General features: G+C 44.5%; 1 protein-coding gene across 1 annotated transcript in view; it reads left to right on the plus strand.

Annotated features, from left to right (window-relative positions):
- The first annotated feature begins 1,318 nt into the window (after positions 1-1,318).
- The window catches only part of HSD17B3 (hydroxysteroid 17-beta dehydrogenase 3), a 72,755-nt gene continuing 56,868 nt past the window's right edge, over positions 1,319-17,205 (plus strand). Inside the window, exons 1-2 of the mRNA XM_024345777.3 lie at positions 1,319-1,476; positions 4,909-4,955. Coding sequence (XP_024201545.1) covers positions 1,323-1,476; positions 4,909-4,955 — 201 coding nt within the window. The 5' untranslated portion in view covers positions 1,319-1,322. The remainder of the gene's footprint in view (positions 1,477-4,908; positions 4,956-17,205) is intronic.

Raw genomic sequence — 17,205 nt, forward strand, 5'->3', positions numbered from 1 at the left:
TCTCTGTGGCCAGTCCCTCTGCTGTGTTGTCCTAGTGTTTTTTTTTTTTTTGAGATGGAGTCTTGCTCTGTTGCCCAGACTGGAGTGCAGTGGCACAATCTCAGCTCACTGCAACTTCCGCCTCCCAGGTTCAAGCGATTCTCCTGCCTCAGCCTCCCAAGTAGCTAAGATTACAGGCATGCTCCACCACACCCAGCTAATTATTGTATTTTTAGTAGGTCTCAATCTCCTGGCCTTGTGATCCGCCTGCCTCGGCCTCCCAAAGTGCTGGGATTACAGGCGTGAGCCACCGCGCCTGGCCTGTCCTAGTTCTTATTCCTCAAATACATGGATTTTTCTCACTTCAGGCATTGTACTAGCCGTTCCATTAGCCTGGAGGGGGAAACTCATCTTTGCGGAGCTGGCTCCTTTTCATTCAAATTTCAACTAAAAATGCCACCTCTTCATGGAATTCCTTCCTGAACACCCTCTCTGAAGCATTCCCTGAGTAGCTACTCAAACACATCATTCAATAGTGCTTTTTCATAGCACTGATGTTATCTTTTTTTTTTTGAGACAGAATCTCACTCTGTCACCCAGGCTGGAGTGCAATGGCGTGATCTTGGCTCACTGCAACCTCCGCCTCCCAAGTTCAAGTGATTCTCCTGCCTCAGCCTCCCAAGTAGCTGGGATTACAGGTGCCCACCACCAGGCCTGGCTAATTTTTGTATTTTAAGTAGAGATGAGGTTTCACCATGTTGGCCAGGCTGGTCTTGAACTCTTGACTTCATGTGACCCGCCTGCCTTGGCTTCCCAAAATGTTGGGATTATGGGCGTGAGCCACTGCCCCATCTGATGTTATCTTATTTATCTGCTCATCATCTGTCCCTGCTACCAGAATCTAAGCTCCAAACCAGAGAGACCCTCTGTGGTCACTATTATCTTCCTAATGCCTTCAAGAGGGGACTCCACCTGGTAGGCAGTCAATACATAGTGCTAAATGTATGAATAATTGCCTTGGATTCTGCATCCTTTTTAACTTTCCCAAATTCAGGGAGAGAACTGTGGGCTGCCATTTTATATTTGTCCAGGCTTTGTTTTTTTCCCTTCATGTCCACCTTTTACTTTTTCACCAGCTCCTCCACAGTAACAAAAGCCTTATTCAAAGGCCTGTGAGTCAGAGGATGATGTAAAGAAGTTACTTTAATCTAGATGCCCCTGACTTGATGGAACACGTCCAGTGACTCCTGGAAGAAGATCTGGAGGTCTCCAGAGCAGCGTGGTCCCAGGAGGCATACACAGAGGGCCACGGCCAGGGCTGAAACAGTCTGTTCAGTGCAGCCATGGGGGACGTCCTGGAACAGTTCTTCATCCTCACAGGGCTGCTGGTGTGCCTGGCCTGCCTGGCGAAGTGCGTGAGATTCTCCAGACGTATTTTACTGAACTACTGGAAAGTTTTGCCAAAGTCTTTCTTGCAGTCAATGGGACAGTGGGCAGGTAAGGGAGTGTTCCATCTCATGTTTTTTTGCTGCTGTTGTTCCTGCTTATTACTATTATTATTATTTTTGAGACAGACACTTGCTCTGTCGCCCAGGCTGGAGTGTAATGGCGCGATCTCGGCTCACTGCAACCTCCGCTTCCCGGGTTTAAGCAATTCTCCTGCCTCAGCCTCCCAAGTAGCTGGGATTATAGGCGCCTGTCACCACACCTGGCTAATGGTGTGTGTTTTTTTTTTTTTGAGACAGAGTCTCACTCTGTTGCCCGGGCTGGAGTGCAGTAGTGCGATCTCTGCTCACTGCAACCTCTGCCTCCTGGGTTCAAGCAATTCTCCTGCCTCGGCCTCCCAAGTAGCTGGGATTACAGGCACACACTACTACGGCTGGCTAATTTTTTGTATTTTAGTAGAGACAGGGTTCCCCCATGTTGGCCAGGCTGGTCTCTAACTCCTGACCTCATGATTTGCCCACTTTAGCCTCTCAAAGTGCTGAGATTACAGGCGTGAGCCACCGCACCCAGCCAACGTTTTGTATTTTTAGTAGAGACAGGGTTTCACCCTGTTGGCCAGGCTGGTCTCAAACTCTTGACCTTGTGATTCACCCGACTCGGCCTCCCCAACTGCTGGGATGACAGGCATGAGCCACCGCACCCAGCCCCTGCTTATTATTATTTATGTCTCAAAAGGGATATTGCATTTTTTCTCTTTGAGAGCAAAGAAGTAATTCCTTTGGGTAATTTTAATTGGGGGGATTAGAAAAGTGTGAGTGAAATTAGAATGGTCTGCAACACAAGCTGTAGGGCATTAGGGGAACACTAGGGCAGAAGGCTACCCAGCCCTTGCTAAGCACTTATCCTCTCAACCCCATTAGATGAGTTTTCTTCTTTTGGGAGTTTCCTGCTAATACAAATAATAAATAATGCAGAAATTTCTGCATCCTCATCTCTAGATTTACAAAAAGCCCAGGGTGCTTTCACTTTACTAAAAGGTGTTTCCAAATTTTGAAATCTAAATAATTTTAACTCATTGTATTAAAAAAAGGATCCAAGTGTTTTTAAGAAATGAAGGTGTTACAAAATCAAGGCAACGCATAACTCTGTGGAGCCATGTTTTCAGGATGGTATGGAATGGAATCTGGGTCTGGCTGGTGTCAATTAAATGCTGCCTCCCCATGGGATTTATCTACTGGAACGCCCATGCAGAACTTCAGCCCTATGACTGAAGTTAAGGTGAAGAGCATGAGGCCATGGTTTCAGCATCTCCTTGAATATCTGAAATGCTAAGGTCTTTGCAGGGCCTTATATTTCAAATCTGGACACACACACACACAAAGAATCCAATGACAAAAATGATTAAGTGACTTTAGAGATATTATCTAGGCAAAATAGGAAAGATTCTAATATCCTTATAGGGCTGCCAGATAAAATACAGGATACCCAGTTAAATTTAAATTTCAGAAAAAAAGGAATACTTTTTTAGTATAACTCACATATGGCATGAGACATGTATTAAACAATTCATAATTTACCTTAATTTCAAATTTAAGTGGGCATTCTGTATCCTTATTTGCTAAACCTGGCAACCTTAAAAACTTAGCAATGGAAATTAAAAAAATTACCGTGTGAGAAATTGTTTGGGATGACAAATGGATTTTTGACTTCTGCGTCTTATATTTGCTGTGTGTGTGTGTGTGTGTGTGTGTGTGTGTCCTCTTGGGGTATTATGCTGTCAGGAGTGAACTTGCTTGAACTTGCTCAGCAGCTTGACCTGAGTGTTCTGGATTTAAATACCCCACTACACACAGATTCAGATGCCCATGTGTGGGTGGATGTAGCACTCTGCACAGCTGCTGTCGTTTGTGTAGGGAAAGCCCTTCTAAAAACCTACATTCTAAAAGAAGTTCAAATGGGGACAGAGACTAAGAGCATTTGGTGACTCAAAGGAAAAACATGATCTTAACCTGTTTTTATGAGTCAAGATGGATAGAGTTACCTCTAGCAGGAGTAAAATATGTTTGGGCAGAGGCAGATATCAGGGAGATAATATATTTCAAGTAGAGGACAAAAAAGAAACCCAAGAACTAGAGGCTAAATTTTTAATTCCTCAGATAGAGTACCCTGAGCTCTGTGCTGGATTTCCTAATTCTTTTCTTAGTGTATATTCATAGACTCAGGGCCCCAAAGTCAGACAGCCTGGGTTCAAATCCTTGTGTCATCATTTTTAGCAGTGTGACCTTAATCAAGTTACGAACTTTTTCCCCTTGGCTTCCTCATTTATAAACTAAGGATAATGATGGTCCCTGCATTTTAGGTTTGTTTTGAACATTAAATGAGATGATGCATCTAAAACACTAGAAGCAGTACATGGCAAGAAGTAAGTGTGTGACCGTTATCCGTCGTTATTATTGATGGTATCATCTTGCCTGTAGTGCAGGCCCTGTATTGGGTGAATTGAAGATTCCCCACAGGGAGGGGAAGGTAAGGCCCAAGATGCCCTGAGCATAGTTCCTCCACCCAGAGCTGCAGACGGTGTGCATGGAGCCTCTTAGAAGTTCCTAAACAAACAGACACATCATTAGTAATTATTAAAGCCAGTGTGGTCCGTGAGGCTTGTACAGCTTGGCCTGCACTCACTCTCAGGTGAGCTAAATGTACCTTTTGTTCACACTTTTTGAAAGCATGCCCTTTAATTGTTGTTGCAAGGGTAAATTGTAAGTTTTACGATATACCGAATTGTAGTGAATTTTGAAATTGTGACGTTCTCACGAATGAAGCGTATACTAGAGCTCAATCATTAAATATGTCTGTAATGTTTATATGAAAGGACTAGCAGACCTATTTGACTGTTGTATATTAACAGATAGTTCTATTGAGTACAAATTCTTCAGGTTTCTTCATTTCACTGCATTTTCTTTTTGCATTTTGGTATTTTCCTCTTTGCTAAATTCCCTACCTTCCATAGGCCTTTAATTGCTGCTGTGGGGTGGGGGTGAGAAGTGGGCAGAGCTCCACTTTTAGGAGGAACCTTGAAATGTCCTTACAATGACAGATGGGTGCCTGGGCAGAGAGATAATGGGGAACACTGCCTGCCCTTGTGGGGTGAAGGCTCACAATATCTGCATCCTCATGGGGCCTGCAGGAAATGTTCCCTGGCTGCGGATCTGTTTCATTTTGGAACATGTTTTCCACAGTCTCGCCAATCCCTCCAAAACACCAACTAACCAACCAACCAACCAACCAACCCACCCACCACCAAACAATCCTTTCACCTGAATGTTTAGTGAGGGGCTTCAAGGGCATGGGCTGGAGAGCAAAGGGATGAACCTTTGGAGTACTGACTGTCCTGGAGACTAGGCTTGCGAGAAAACGTGGCCAGTGAGAAAGAGAAGTTTAAAGATGAATTCTGTCTTTTAAAAGCATTCTTGCTTTTCACAGTGATCACTGGAGCAGGCGATGGAATTGGGAAAGCGTACTCGTTCGAGGTAAGCTATCTTCCTGGGGACTTTCTCCTCCCTTGTATTGAACAATCACAGTCCTGAGACACCCACCCCAACACTAGATTTTTGAATATAAAAGCAGTATGCATTCATTTAAAGGAGAAAATATACTCTATGGAAAAGCAAACAAAAATAATAATCTCACTCCCTGGATCTCTTTTTTTAAACACAATGATATTCAAAGGTGACAGTACCTTGCCTTAGGGATTGTTTTGGGAATTTGTGGGGCATTGGTATTTTCTAGTGTAATTGTGCCATATCAGCTTATATACTTTAATTTTTTCAAAACATTATAAACTACTTTCCTTTTATTTATTATTTACATTAAGCTAGGGCATATATTGATTTTTTAAAAGTCACTTGCTTAGGCAAAACATATTATCAGTGACTTTCATTTCAAGGACATTAATGGCATTATAACATATTCTATAAAAAGAAGGTCTAATAGAACTGAGAGTCACTAGAATACAATTAGTATTTTTGAGTATTTGCTTCCATGCTTATTTCTCTGTAGATAGATAAGTAGATAATTATACTTTAAAAAATGCATTTATAACATATGTGGTTTTATATGCTATTATAATTATAAATTTCACATTTTTATTAATGAAACATTGTTTCCTGGAATTCCTATGTATTTTATTTCTTCCTTATGCCTATTACACTGATGTCTAGAACCATGTCAAATACAATAGAAGAATAGAAAGAATTCTAGAAACTGTAAGAGGAAAGCTGTTTAAAAATCAATAACACCAGCTGGGCACGGTGGCTCACTCCTGTAATCCCAGCACTTTGGGAGGCCGAGGCAGGTGGATCACCTGAGGTCAGGAGTTCGAGACCAGCCTGGCCAACATGGTGAAACCTCATCTCTACTTAAAATACAAAAATTAGCAGGGCGTGTTGGCAGGTGCCTGTAATCCCAGCTACTTGGGAGGCTGAGGCAGGAGAATCTCTTGAACCTGGGAGGCAGAGGTTGCAGTGAGCTGAGATCGCACCATTGCACGCCAGCCTGGGCAATAGAGCAAGACTTTGTCTCCAAAAAAAAAAAAAAAAAAAGAAATCAATAACACCTTAAAAATATAATGAAAAGCTTTTCCATTTGCAATAGAAAAATAAGTAATCCTAGAAATACAGTTAACATAAAATTTGTAGGTCTTTTTCAAGAAAACTGTAAAATTCCATTGAGAAATATAAGAGATATTCCAAATGAGAGAAAAAAATACCACATTCTTGAAGAGAAAGATATTTGAAACCTAACAGTTTCTCCTAAATTTATCTCAAATCCCAGATTATACATACCATTATTTTTTAAATGTTACATTAGTTGTGAGCATTTTCTTATGTCAAAACTGTGGGTTTTTTTTTTTTTTGAGACAGGGTCTTGCTCTGTTGCCCAGGCTGGAATGCAGTGGTACAAACACTGCTTACTGCAGCCTTGACCTCCTGGGCTCAAGCAATCCTCCCACCTCAGCCTCCCGAAGCAATGTGTCCTCCTGGAACTACAGGCTCATGTATTTTTTGTAGAGACAGGGTTTCACTGTTCCTCTGTTGTCCAGGCTGGTCTTGAACTCCTGAGCTCAAGTTATCTGCCTGCTTTGGCCTCCCATAGTGCTGGGATTACAGGCATGAGCCACTGCAGCCTGCCGAAAACCCTGATTTTTAAATGGCAACATAATATTCCATCAAATGGATGGTCCATAATTTAACCATTTTCTTGGTAAAAATTTTAGTTTTTTTCTGAATTTTTCTTCATTTTATATAAAATTGGGAGTAAATACAGAAACTTTTCTGCTTATATCCAATTATTTTGGGAGCTATTTTCCTTGAGGTGGTCTTGCTGGGTTAGAGGTTGTGAATATACGTAAGGTTCCAGTGCTTTCCACTATGTTATAGTAATTACACCCATTTCTGAGACAGATGTGGTCTTCATCAGCTTGAGCTGCAGAATGAATTCCATAAGCTGAGTGGCCTAAGCAAGCATGTATTTCTTATGGTTCTGGAGGCTGGGAAGTCCAAGAGCGAGGTGCCAGCAGATCTGATGTCTGGCAAGGGCTCTCTTCTTGGTTTGCAGACAATTGTCTTCTTGATGTAGCTTCACACGGCAGAGAGCAGAGAGAGGGGAAGCAAGCTCTCTGATGTTTCTTCTTCTTTTACTTTTTGGAGACAGGTTCTTGCTCTGTTGCTCAGGCTGGAGTGCAGTGGTGCAAACAGCCCACTGCAGCCTCAACCTCCTGGGCTCAAGTGATACTCCCACTCAGCCTCCTGAGTATCAGGGACTACGGGCGTGTGCCATCACGCCTGGCTAATTTTTAAATTTTTTGTACTGACAGGGTTTCACCATGTTGCCCAGGCTGGTCTTGAACTCCTGGGCTCAAGTGATCTGCCTGCCTCGGCCTCCCAAAGTACTGGGATTACAGACATGAGCCACCATGCCTGGCCTGGTGTTTCTTCCCATAAGGACATTAATCTCATCGTGAAGGCCCCACTCTTATGACCTGATTACCTCCTGAAAGCCTTACCTCCAAGTGTCATCTCATTGGGGGTTAGGATTTCAGCATATGAATTTTGGGGGGCCACAAAACATTCGGTTCATATGAAAAATGTATTCAACTACAGTACAGTACCCATGCCTTTTCTTGTCCCAGACGGCTTGCATCATAACAAAGCCATCTTATGTGAAACAGCAGTGCAAGACATCTGGGATGCACTTGCTAGAAACTTGGTGGATGTTAACAAACCTCAAGCATGTCAGTTAAAAAAGCTCCTCGTGGGCTGGGCGCAGTGGCTCATGCCTGTAATCCCAGCACTTCAGGAGGCCGAGGAGGGTGGATCACCTGAGGTCAGGAGTTCCAGACCAGCCTGGCCAACATGGCGAAACTCCGTCTCTACTTACAATACAAAAATTAGCTGGGTGTGGTGGTGGGTGCTTGTAATCCCAGCTACTTGGCAGGCTAAGGCAGGAGAATTGCTTGAACCCAGGAGGTGGAGGTTGCAGTGAGCTGAGATTGTGCCATTGCACTCCAGCCTGGGGGACAAGAGTGAGACTTCGTCTGAAAAAAAAAAAAAACAACCAAAAACAAACCAAAAAACTCCTTGTGGCCTGGTGTGGTGGCTCACGCCTGTAATCCCAACACTTTGGGAGGCCGAGGTGGGCAGATCATGAGGTCAGGAGTTCCAGACCAGCCTGACCAACGTAGTGAAACCCCGTCTCTACTAAAAATACAAAAATTAGCCAGGCGTGGTGGTGCTTACCTGTAATCCCAGCTACTCAGGAGGCTGAGGCAGGAGAATTGCTTGAACCCAGGAGGTGAAGGTTGCAGTGGGCCGAGATTGCGCCACTGCATACCAGCCTGGTGACAGAGCGAGACACCATCTCAAAAAAAAAAAAAAAAAAAAAGCTCCTCGTGTCTGACCCCCGTCCTTCATCTGCTGCTGATGATTTTTTGACACTGACCCTTCTATCTCAACTGTTTATTTTTAAGATAAGGAGTTCTTTGCTTTTATTCTAATTCATGTATAGCAACTTACTGGTGAACAGGAGTGGCTGACACTCGGTAGATGAGTGGTCATATTTGAGTGTTGAATTTGGAGAGACCACCCAGCGGTCACTTTTCAAAACAATGTGTCTTCCATTCCCCCAAATCAGAAGGAAAATGTTTCTAGCTATTTGCATTAAAACTATATCACCTTTTATATAACAATTTCTCACCCTGGACCAGGTTTTGGAAAGACCTAATATGTCAACCAAAAGGTTCTTCACCTTACCTCTAAGTTCCCTGGATTGCCAAGCAATTCTTCACGATTCTCCAGAATCTTTTCTCAAGTTCATGCTGACCTGACCTTCCTGTGGTCCCTTGCTATTGCAAGACTCAGACACTCTTCTTTCTGCTTAGGGGAGACCCCATGTGGAAGCTGTCCTTAGCCATTCATTTCTTTATTGTTTCACAAAGCAATGGCCCTGGGGGTCAGGAGCTGTGGGTTCCAGTCTTCACCATGATGCTGTCTGGAGATTTTGGACAAGTTACACATCCATTCTGCGCTTCTGGGTCTTTGCCAACTTTGTGTTCTGTCCTTCATGAATTCTTGCTTTGTACTTCTCCTTGTGGACTTTTTTCCTCTTTGCCTTTTTATTTAATTTTTTTTTTTTTGTAGAGATGAGGTCTCACTTTGTTGCCAAGCTGTTCTCAAATTCCTAAGCTTAAGCAATCCTCTTGCCTTGGCCTCCCAAAGTGCTGGGATTATAGGCGTGAGCCACTGTGCCCAGCCTCTTTATGTTCTTTACTGAGGCTGTGTTAAACAATTTTCTGGGCTCCCGGCCTCTCCTTCATGTAGGCTTTTCTCCCTTCCAGAGATCCTGTTCTCTCCCTGCTAACTGCTGCTCCAAGGAGTGCAGCTGAGCCTGAGATGCTGTGGACTGCAATGGGTAAAAGCCTGAGGTTGGGAATTGATCAGATGTGTGTCAAAGCCTCTCTCCAAGGCTCACTGGCTGAATTTCCACATCAGTGAGCTGGAGGTGATAACAGTCTCACCTAGGTTTTTGTAAGGGTTAAATAGGATGAGACAGGCAAAATGGTTTGCTCAGAGTAAGCTTTCCAAGGTTAGGTTTTGTTCTCATTGGATATTTAAACTGTGATTCCTTTCACATATATGGCTTTTTTTATTTTTTGAGAATGTATTAGTCATGGTTCTCGAGAGAAACAGAATCAATAGGGTGTGTGTCACACACACACACATACGCAGACACACAGACACATAGAGACAGCTGGGAGTGGGGTCGGGGGAGGAAGGGAGAGAAAGAGAGTGGGGAGGAAGGGAGAGGGAAGGAGACAGAGAGAGAAGAGTGGGAGAGGAAGGGAGGGAGAGGGAGAGGAGAGAAAGGTTGATTTATTTGAAGGAATTGACACACATGGTTATGGAGGCTGGTGTGTCCCAAATCTGCAGTGTAGGCTGGCAGGTTGGAGACCCAAGAAGAGGCAAAGCTGCAGTTCAAGTCCACAGGCCATCTATCAGGTGACAGAATTCCCTGTTCCTCCAGGAAGGTCAATCTTGTTTTCTTAAGGCCCTCAGCTGACGAGACAAGGCCCACCCTCCTTATGGAGTGTAATATGCTTTACTCAAAGTCTACTAATTTAGATGTTAATCTCATATAAAGATAGCTTTACAGAAACATAATAATGTTTGACTGAGTAGCTGGGTATCATGACCTAGTCAAGTTGACACACAATGTTCACCACCACAGAGAAGAATATCTTGTATTTACCAGTATTTTCTCTTCCTGTTGCTCTTTCTTTCTTCCCAATGTCCCAAGATTCCTTTTTAAGTCACTTTATTTCTGTTTATAGAATTTCCTTTAGCTATTATTTTAGGGTTGGTCTGCAGGCAACAAATTATCTTAGTTTTTCTTCATTCGAGAATGGCTTCATTTCCCCTTCATTCCTAAAAGATAGTTTTGCTAGAAACAGGATTTGCAGTTGACAGTCCTTTTCTTTCAGCACTTGAAAAATACTGTGGCACTTCCTTCTGGCCTCTGTGGCTTCTGATGAAAAATCTGATATTATTTGAATTGCTTTTCCCCAATAAACAGGGGAGTGTTTCTCTCTTGGCTTTCAAAATTTTTTCTTTGTCTTTATTTTTCAAAAGTTTAAATACAATGATTCTTGGCATGGATTTCTTTGGTTTTACCCGTTTGGGGTTTACTCAGCCTCTTGAATCTGTAGGTTTACATCTTTTCACAAATTTGGGCCCGGCGCGGTGGCTCCTGCCTGTAATCCCAGCATTTTGGGAAGCTGAGGCGGATGGATCACCTGAGGTCAGGAGTTCAAGACCACCCTGGCCAACATGGTGAAACCCTGTCTCTACTGAAAATACAAAAATTAGCTGGGCATGATGGTGGGCACCTGTAATCCCAGCTACTTGGGAGGCTGAGGCAGAACTGCTTGAATCCAGGAGGAAAAGATTGTGCCATTGCACTCCAGCTTAGGTGACAAGAGTGAGACTCCATCTCAAAAAATAAATAAATAAATAAAAACAAATTTCAAAAACTTTCATCCATTATTTATTCAAATACTTTTTCAGCCCTGCCCTCTTCTCTCCTTGTAACACTCCAATGGACATGAATATTAGACCTTTTTATAGTTCAATGGGCCCTTGAGATTCTGTTCAATTTTTTCAGTGTATTTTTTCTCTGTTGCTTATATTGGGTAATTTCTTTTTTTTTAATCTTCAAGTTCATTGATTCTTTTCTTAGTCCCACTCTTTCTGCTACTGAGCCCATCCATCAAGGTTTTAACTTTAGTGATTATATTTTTCAGTTCAAGTATTTTCATGTGGTTCTTCCTTACATCTTCTATTTCTTTGCAGAGATTTTTCTATTTTTGCCATTTGTTTTGTGTGTTTATAATGGTTTATTGAACTTTTTTTTTTTTCTTTTTTTGAGATGGAGTCTCACTCTGTCACCTAGGCTGGAGTGCAATGGTGCAATCTTGGTTCACTGCAACCTCTGCCTCCCGGGTTCAAGTGATTCTCCTGCCTCAGCCTCCCAAGTAGCTGGGATTACAGGTGCCCACCACCACGCCCAGCTAATTTTTGTATTTTTAATAGAGACGGGGTTTCACCTCATTGGCCAGGCTGGTCTCAAACTCCTGACCTCAAGTGATCCGCTTGCTGTGGCATCCCAAAGTGCTGGGATTACAGGCATGAGCCACATCACCCAGCCTATTGAAGCATTTTTATGCTCCAAACCTTGTCAGATAATTCTAATGTCTGTGTCATCTCTATGTTGGCATCTGTTGTTAGTATTTTCTCATTCAGATTAAGATCTTGGTTCTTTGAATGATGGGTGGCTTTTGACTGAATCCTCGACATTTTGGTTTTACGTTATGGGACTCTGGATCTTATTTAAATCTTTGGTTTATATTGGTCCATATTGACATTGCTGTGGGAGGGAGAGGAGGGGGAACTGACTAGTTTCTACCAGGTGGAGTGGGGGCTCAATTCTCCACTTGTGGAGAGCTGCCTACTTCTTACTATTGGGTGGGGGTGGGGTTCTGGCTTCTTCCTGGGCCTCTGCTGATACCACTCTGGCTGGGAGGGGCAGAAACACCTCTTTACTGCTCTCCACAAGGCCTCCGATGACACTTGGGAGAGGTGGCCTTGTTCCACTGGGCAGTGGTGAAAGTCCTGGCTCTCCATGAGGCCTCCTCTGTTGTCATCCCTGGCAAAGGAAGAGGACAAAGAGGGGAAGAGGTGCCTTGTTACTGCCAGGTGGGGGTGGAATTCAGATCTCCACAGACATTCGTGGGGATGGTGGCAGCTGCGATGAAAGTCCCAGGATCCTTGCTACAGAGCCTCACCAGCGTGGAAGACCCAGCTCCCCACCCAGCCTTTACTGGCAGGGGTGTGGGTGGGGTCATAGTTTTTCCCAAGGTGTTTGCTTGGAGTACACAGTTGCTGTCTAAATGTTTTCTGTCTCACTAGACATCCCCTTTTCTGGTCCTCTAGTTAGAGAGGGCAGGCTTTTGTTGAGACTTTTTTTTTTTGAGACAGAGTTTCATTCTTTTGCCTGGTCTCACTCTGTCACACAAGCTGGAGTGCAGTGGCGCGATCTCGGCTTACTGCAAACTTTGCCTTCTGGTTTCAAGTGATTCTCTTGCCTCAGCCTCCCGAGTAGCTGGGATTACAGGCACCCGCCACCATGCCTGGCTAATTTTTGTATTTTTAGTAGAGATGGGGTTTCACCATGTTGGCCAGGCTGGTCTCAAACTCCTGACCTCAGGTGATCCACCTGCCTTGGCATCCGAAAGTGCTGGGATTACAGGTGTGAGCCACTGTGCCCAGCGAGACTTTTTAATAACTGCATCTGTTGGCATTTCTGAACTGCCAGTTTCTCCAGCAATGTCTGGGATATGTGGGGAAAAAAAAAAAAAAAAAAAAGCCCAGGAAATACCACAGTGCCCTTCCTCGGGTTCCGAGGCCCCTAAATGAACCTTTTCTCACATCTGGAGTCTTCTTCTCTTTGTTTTATGTATTGTGTCCAGGTTTTTTTTGATGGACTTAATGGTGGGAATAGGGAAAGCACTTCTCCTCCGCCCTTCCAGAAGCTTATTCTTCACTGCATTTAACCGAATCTGCATTTACATTTAGAGTGGCAGGAGAGGCTTTGCTTCCTGTGAAAAGAATTTCAAGCATTACTTGAGGCAGGTGGGAAAAAATTGTGGAGAGGGATGGGCCTGGGGTGGAGGGAGGAAGAGAGTGGGCCCACTCTTCCATACCTCTGAAGCCACTGCTCACCCTATTTTTCACACCATTTCCACTCCTGTAGCACCTGAATTCAAGCCCTTTCTTTTATTCTTGGCCACACAGAGGAAGCCCTGTTTTTCCTGGCATTCCCACTACCCGCTGTAGATTAGCAGCTACAAGCACCTTCCTTGACCCAGGCCCCAACATACAGGAGGAGGAAAACAAGGCCCATTCATCCCACGGCAGCCGTTCTGCATCAGGATGGGGCACCGGCAGTGAATTCTGGGAAAGGGAGGCTTTTGCAGCTTAACTTTCTGAAAAGGGGGTGGCAAAACCTGTGTATGGAGCCTGTCAGCCTGGACATTCTGGAAATAAGATTGAGTCCTGTTCAAGCAGACAAAGGGAACAATGCCAGCCCAGACAACCAAGTGTTCTTGGGTGCCCCCCTCTTGGCCCAGACCACTTCACATGGAACCTCTAAAAGGCCTGTGGCTCTTGAGAGAAACAAGCCCACCAGGCAAAGAGCATCCTTTGTGCTGAAAATGCAAATGGCCTTTCATTTATTGGGCCATCTCCTCTTCAGGAGGCTGATGAAGTGAATTGGGAGACAAAGGTGCTTAATTCTTTAGCCATCCTGTTGATGGATTCCAAGACTCAAAAATGGAGGCTAGAGGTGGGGGTAGGGAATTTTCCATGGAGAGAACAAGAGAGAAGACTTGGGGATGTCGTTGGCAGGGGTCAGTCTTGAAATAGGACTGTCCTTGGTTTAGTGTTTTTTTTTAAATGAAAAAACATTTTTAATGGACTTTATTTTTTAGAGCAATTATAGGTTCACAGAAAAATTGAGCAGATGGTATAGAGGTTTCCCATAAGCCTTCTGCCCCCACACACGCAGTCTCCCCCATTACCCACTTCCATACACACACACATACACACACACATACACACACACCAGGAAATCAACTGTTTAAAGAAACAATTGATGCAGCATCTAGTGACTGCTTATCTTTTTTTTTTCTGTTTTTGTTTTTTTTTAGAGATAGGGTCTTGCTCTGTCATCCAGGCTGGAGTGCAGTGGTGGGATCACGGCTCATTGCATTCTTGACCTCCTGGGCTCAAGTGACCCTCTCACCTCAGCCTCCTGAGCAGCTGGGACTACAGGCTGTGCCACCATGCTCGGCTAATTTTTAAATTTTTTTTTTTTTGAGATGGAGTCTTGCTCAGTCGCCCAGGCTGGAGTGCAGTGGCACGATTTCGGCTCGTTGCGAGCTCCGCCTCCCGGGTTCATGCCATTCTCCTGCCTCAGCCTCCTGAGTAGCTGGGACTACAGGCGCCCACCACCATGCCTGGCTAATTTTTTTTGTATTTTTAGTAGAGACGGGGTTTCAACATGTTAGCCAGGATGGTCTCGATCTCCTGACCTTGTGATCCTGCGGCCTGGGCCTCCCAAAATGCTGGGATTACACACATGAGCCACTGAACCTGGCCTAATTTTTTAATTTTAATTTTTGTAGAGATGGTGGTGGGGGGGGCGGTGTCTTGCTGTGTTGCCTGGGTTGGTCTTGAACTCCTGGCCTCAAGTGATCCTCCTGCCTCGGCCTCCCAAGGCTCTAGGATTACAGAAATGAGCCATCTCACTTGGCTTAATTGCTTGTCTTTTTAATGGAGTGAAACCTCACTGTGGAGATTGCAGGTTGGGGGGAACTTGTGACAATACCTTTGTGGTGTTAACACCTTCAGCTCTCCAGAGTCATGGCTGAAAATCACCTGTGAGAGTGAATATAATTGACTTTTTAAAACTTCAGTATCGATGGTGTCATATACATGTGGGTCAGTTTTTTAATCTTGAACAGCTTTTTGAGATATAATTTATATACCATAAAATTCACCCAAGTGTACACTTCAGTAATTTTTAGGAAATTAACCGAGTTGTTTATCATCACCACCATCCGGTTTTGGAACATTTCCATCACTCGAGTAAGATCAGGTACACCTGGTTGCTATTAATCCTGCATTCCTATCCCTAGCCCTAGGCTGCCACTGATCTTTTCTAGACATTTCATATGAAGGTCACCATACAACATGCCGTTCTCCGTGACTGTTTTCTTCCACTTAGCATATTGTTTTGGAGGTTCATCCATATTGCAGCATGTGTCAATAGCTCTTTAATTTTTACTGCAGAATAATATTCCACTGTATGGATATACTCCATTTTGTTTATTCATTTTCCAGTTGACAACTGTTGGAGTTGTTTCCATTTTTTTTTTGGCTATTATGAATAATGCTGCTGTGAATATTGACACTTGAGTTTTTGTGTGGACACTTTTCTCTTTCCTTTGGGTAGATTACCTAGCAGTGGAGTCTCTGGGTTGCAAGGTAAAGTTGTCTTTTTAAAAAATTTCATTTATTTATTTATTTATTTATTTAGAGACGGAGTCTCACTCTGTTGCCCGGGCTGGAGTGCAGTGGTGTGATCTCAGCTCACTGCAACCTCTGCCTCCCGGGTTCAAGTGATTGTCCTGCCTCAGCCTCCCTGGTAGCTGGGACTACAGGCGTGTGCCACCACGCCCGGCTAATTTTTTGTATTTTTAGTAGAGATGGGGTTTCACTGTGTTAGCCAGGATGATCTTGATCTCCTGACCTCGTGATCCGCCTGCCTCGGCCTCCCAAAGTGCTGGCATTACAGGCGTGAGCCACCACGCCTGGCCAGTAAAGTTATCATTAAGGTCGGCTGGCGGCAGTCACATTTCTGCAGCAGTTGGGTAGCAGCTGGAGCACCCTTGTCTGCTCCACCCAGTGGCTGTGTGTGTCGGTGTGTTCGGTCTCACCTGCCTGCCCCTGTGGGTCCAGTGTCTGCCTGGGAGGCTGACCTGCACCACTGGGCTCCCTTGGCCTCTGGTTTCAGCTGGGTTGGCCAGTGGGGAACACTGGCAACAGGTAGGAGGGAGAGTAAAGCGGGAGACTGTGCTGTCTCCCTGGTTGTGGAGGGCAGCTTGTGTCTTCTGCTGAAGGTCACAACCCCTGTTGGGTGGACGTCTCTACACAGTTCTTTCTCCAACACTTTCAGGCCCCTGGTTGTTACAGGAAAGGGGTCCTGATCCAGACCCCAAGAGAGTGTTCTCGGACCTCATCAAAGAAAGAATTCAGGGCAAGTCCATAAAGTGAAAGCAAGATTATTACGAAAGTAAAGGAATAAAAGAAGGGCTACTCCATAGACAGAGCAGCCCTGAGGGCTGCTGGTTGCCCACTTTTATGGTTATTTCTTGATGATATGCTAAACAAGGGGTGGATTATTCATGCCTCCCTTTTTTAGACCATATAAGGTAACTTTCTGATTTTGCCATAGCATCTGTAAACTGATATGGTGCTGGTGGGGGTGTAGCAGTTAGGATGACCAGAGGTCACTGTCATCCTGCCATCTTGTTTTTTTTTTTTTTTTTTTTTTTTTGAGACACGGTCTCCCTCTGTGGCCCAGGCTGGAGTGCAGTGGCACAATCTTGGCTCACTGCAGCCTCTGCCTCCTGGGTTCAAGCAATTTTCCTGCCTCAGCCTCCTGAGTAGCTGGGATTACAGGCATGTGCCACCATGCATGGCTAAATTTTTGTATTTTTAGTAGAGATGGGGTTTCACCATATTGGCCGGGTTGGTATTGAACTCCTGACCTCAAGTGATCCACCTGTCTCGGCCTCCCAATGTGCTAGGATCACAGGCGTGGGCCACTATGCCCAGCCAGTTATGGTGGGTGGGTGGGTGTTAGCTAGCTTCTTCACTGCAATCTGTTTTTTTTTTCCTTTGAGACAGAGTCTCACTCTGTCACCTAGGCTAGAGCGCAGTGGTGTGATCTTGGCTCACTGCAACCTCCGCCTCCCGGGTTAAAGTGATTCTCCTGCCTCAGCCTCCTGAGTAGCTGGAATTACAGGCACCCACTAGCACACCTGGCTAATTTTTGTAGTTTTAGTAGAGATGGAGTTTTGCCATGTTGGCCAGGCTGGTCTTG

The sequence above is a fragment of the Pan troglodytes genome, chromosome 11 (assembly GCF_028858775.2).
Source record: "Pan troglodytes isolate AG18354 chromosome 11, NHGRI_mPanTro3-v2.0_pri, whole genome shotgun sequence".
Classification (NCBI taxonomy): domain Eukaryota; kingdom Metazoa; phylum Chordata; class Mammalia; order Primates; family Hominidae; genus Pan; species Pan troglodytes.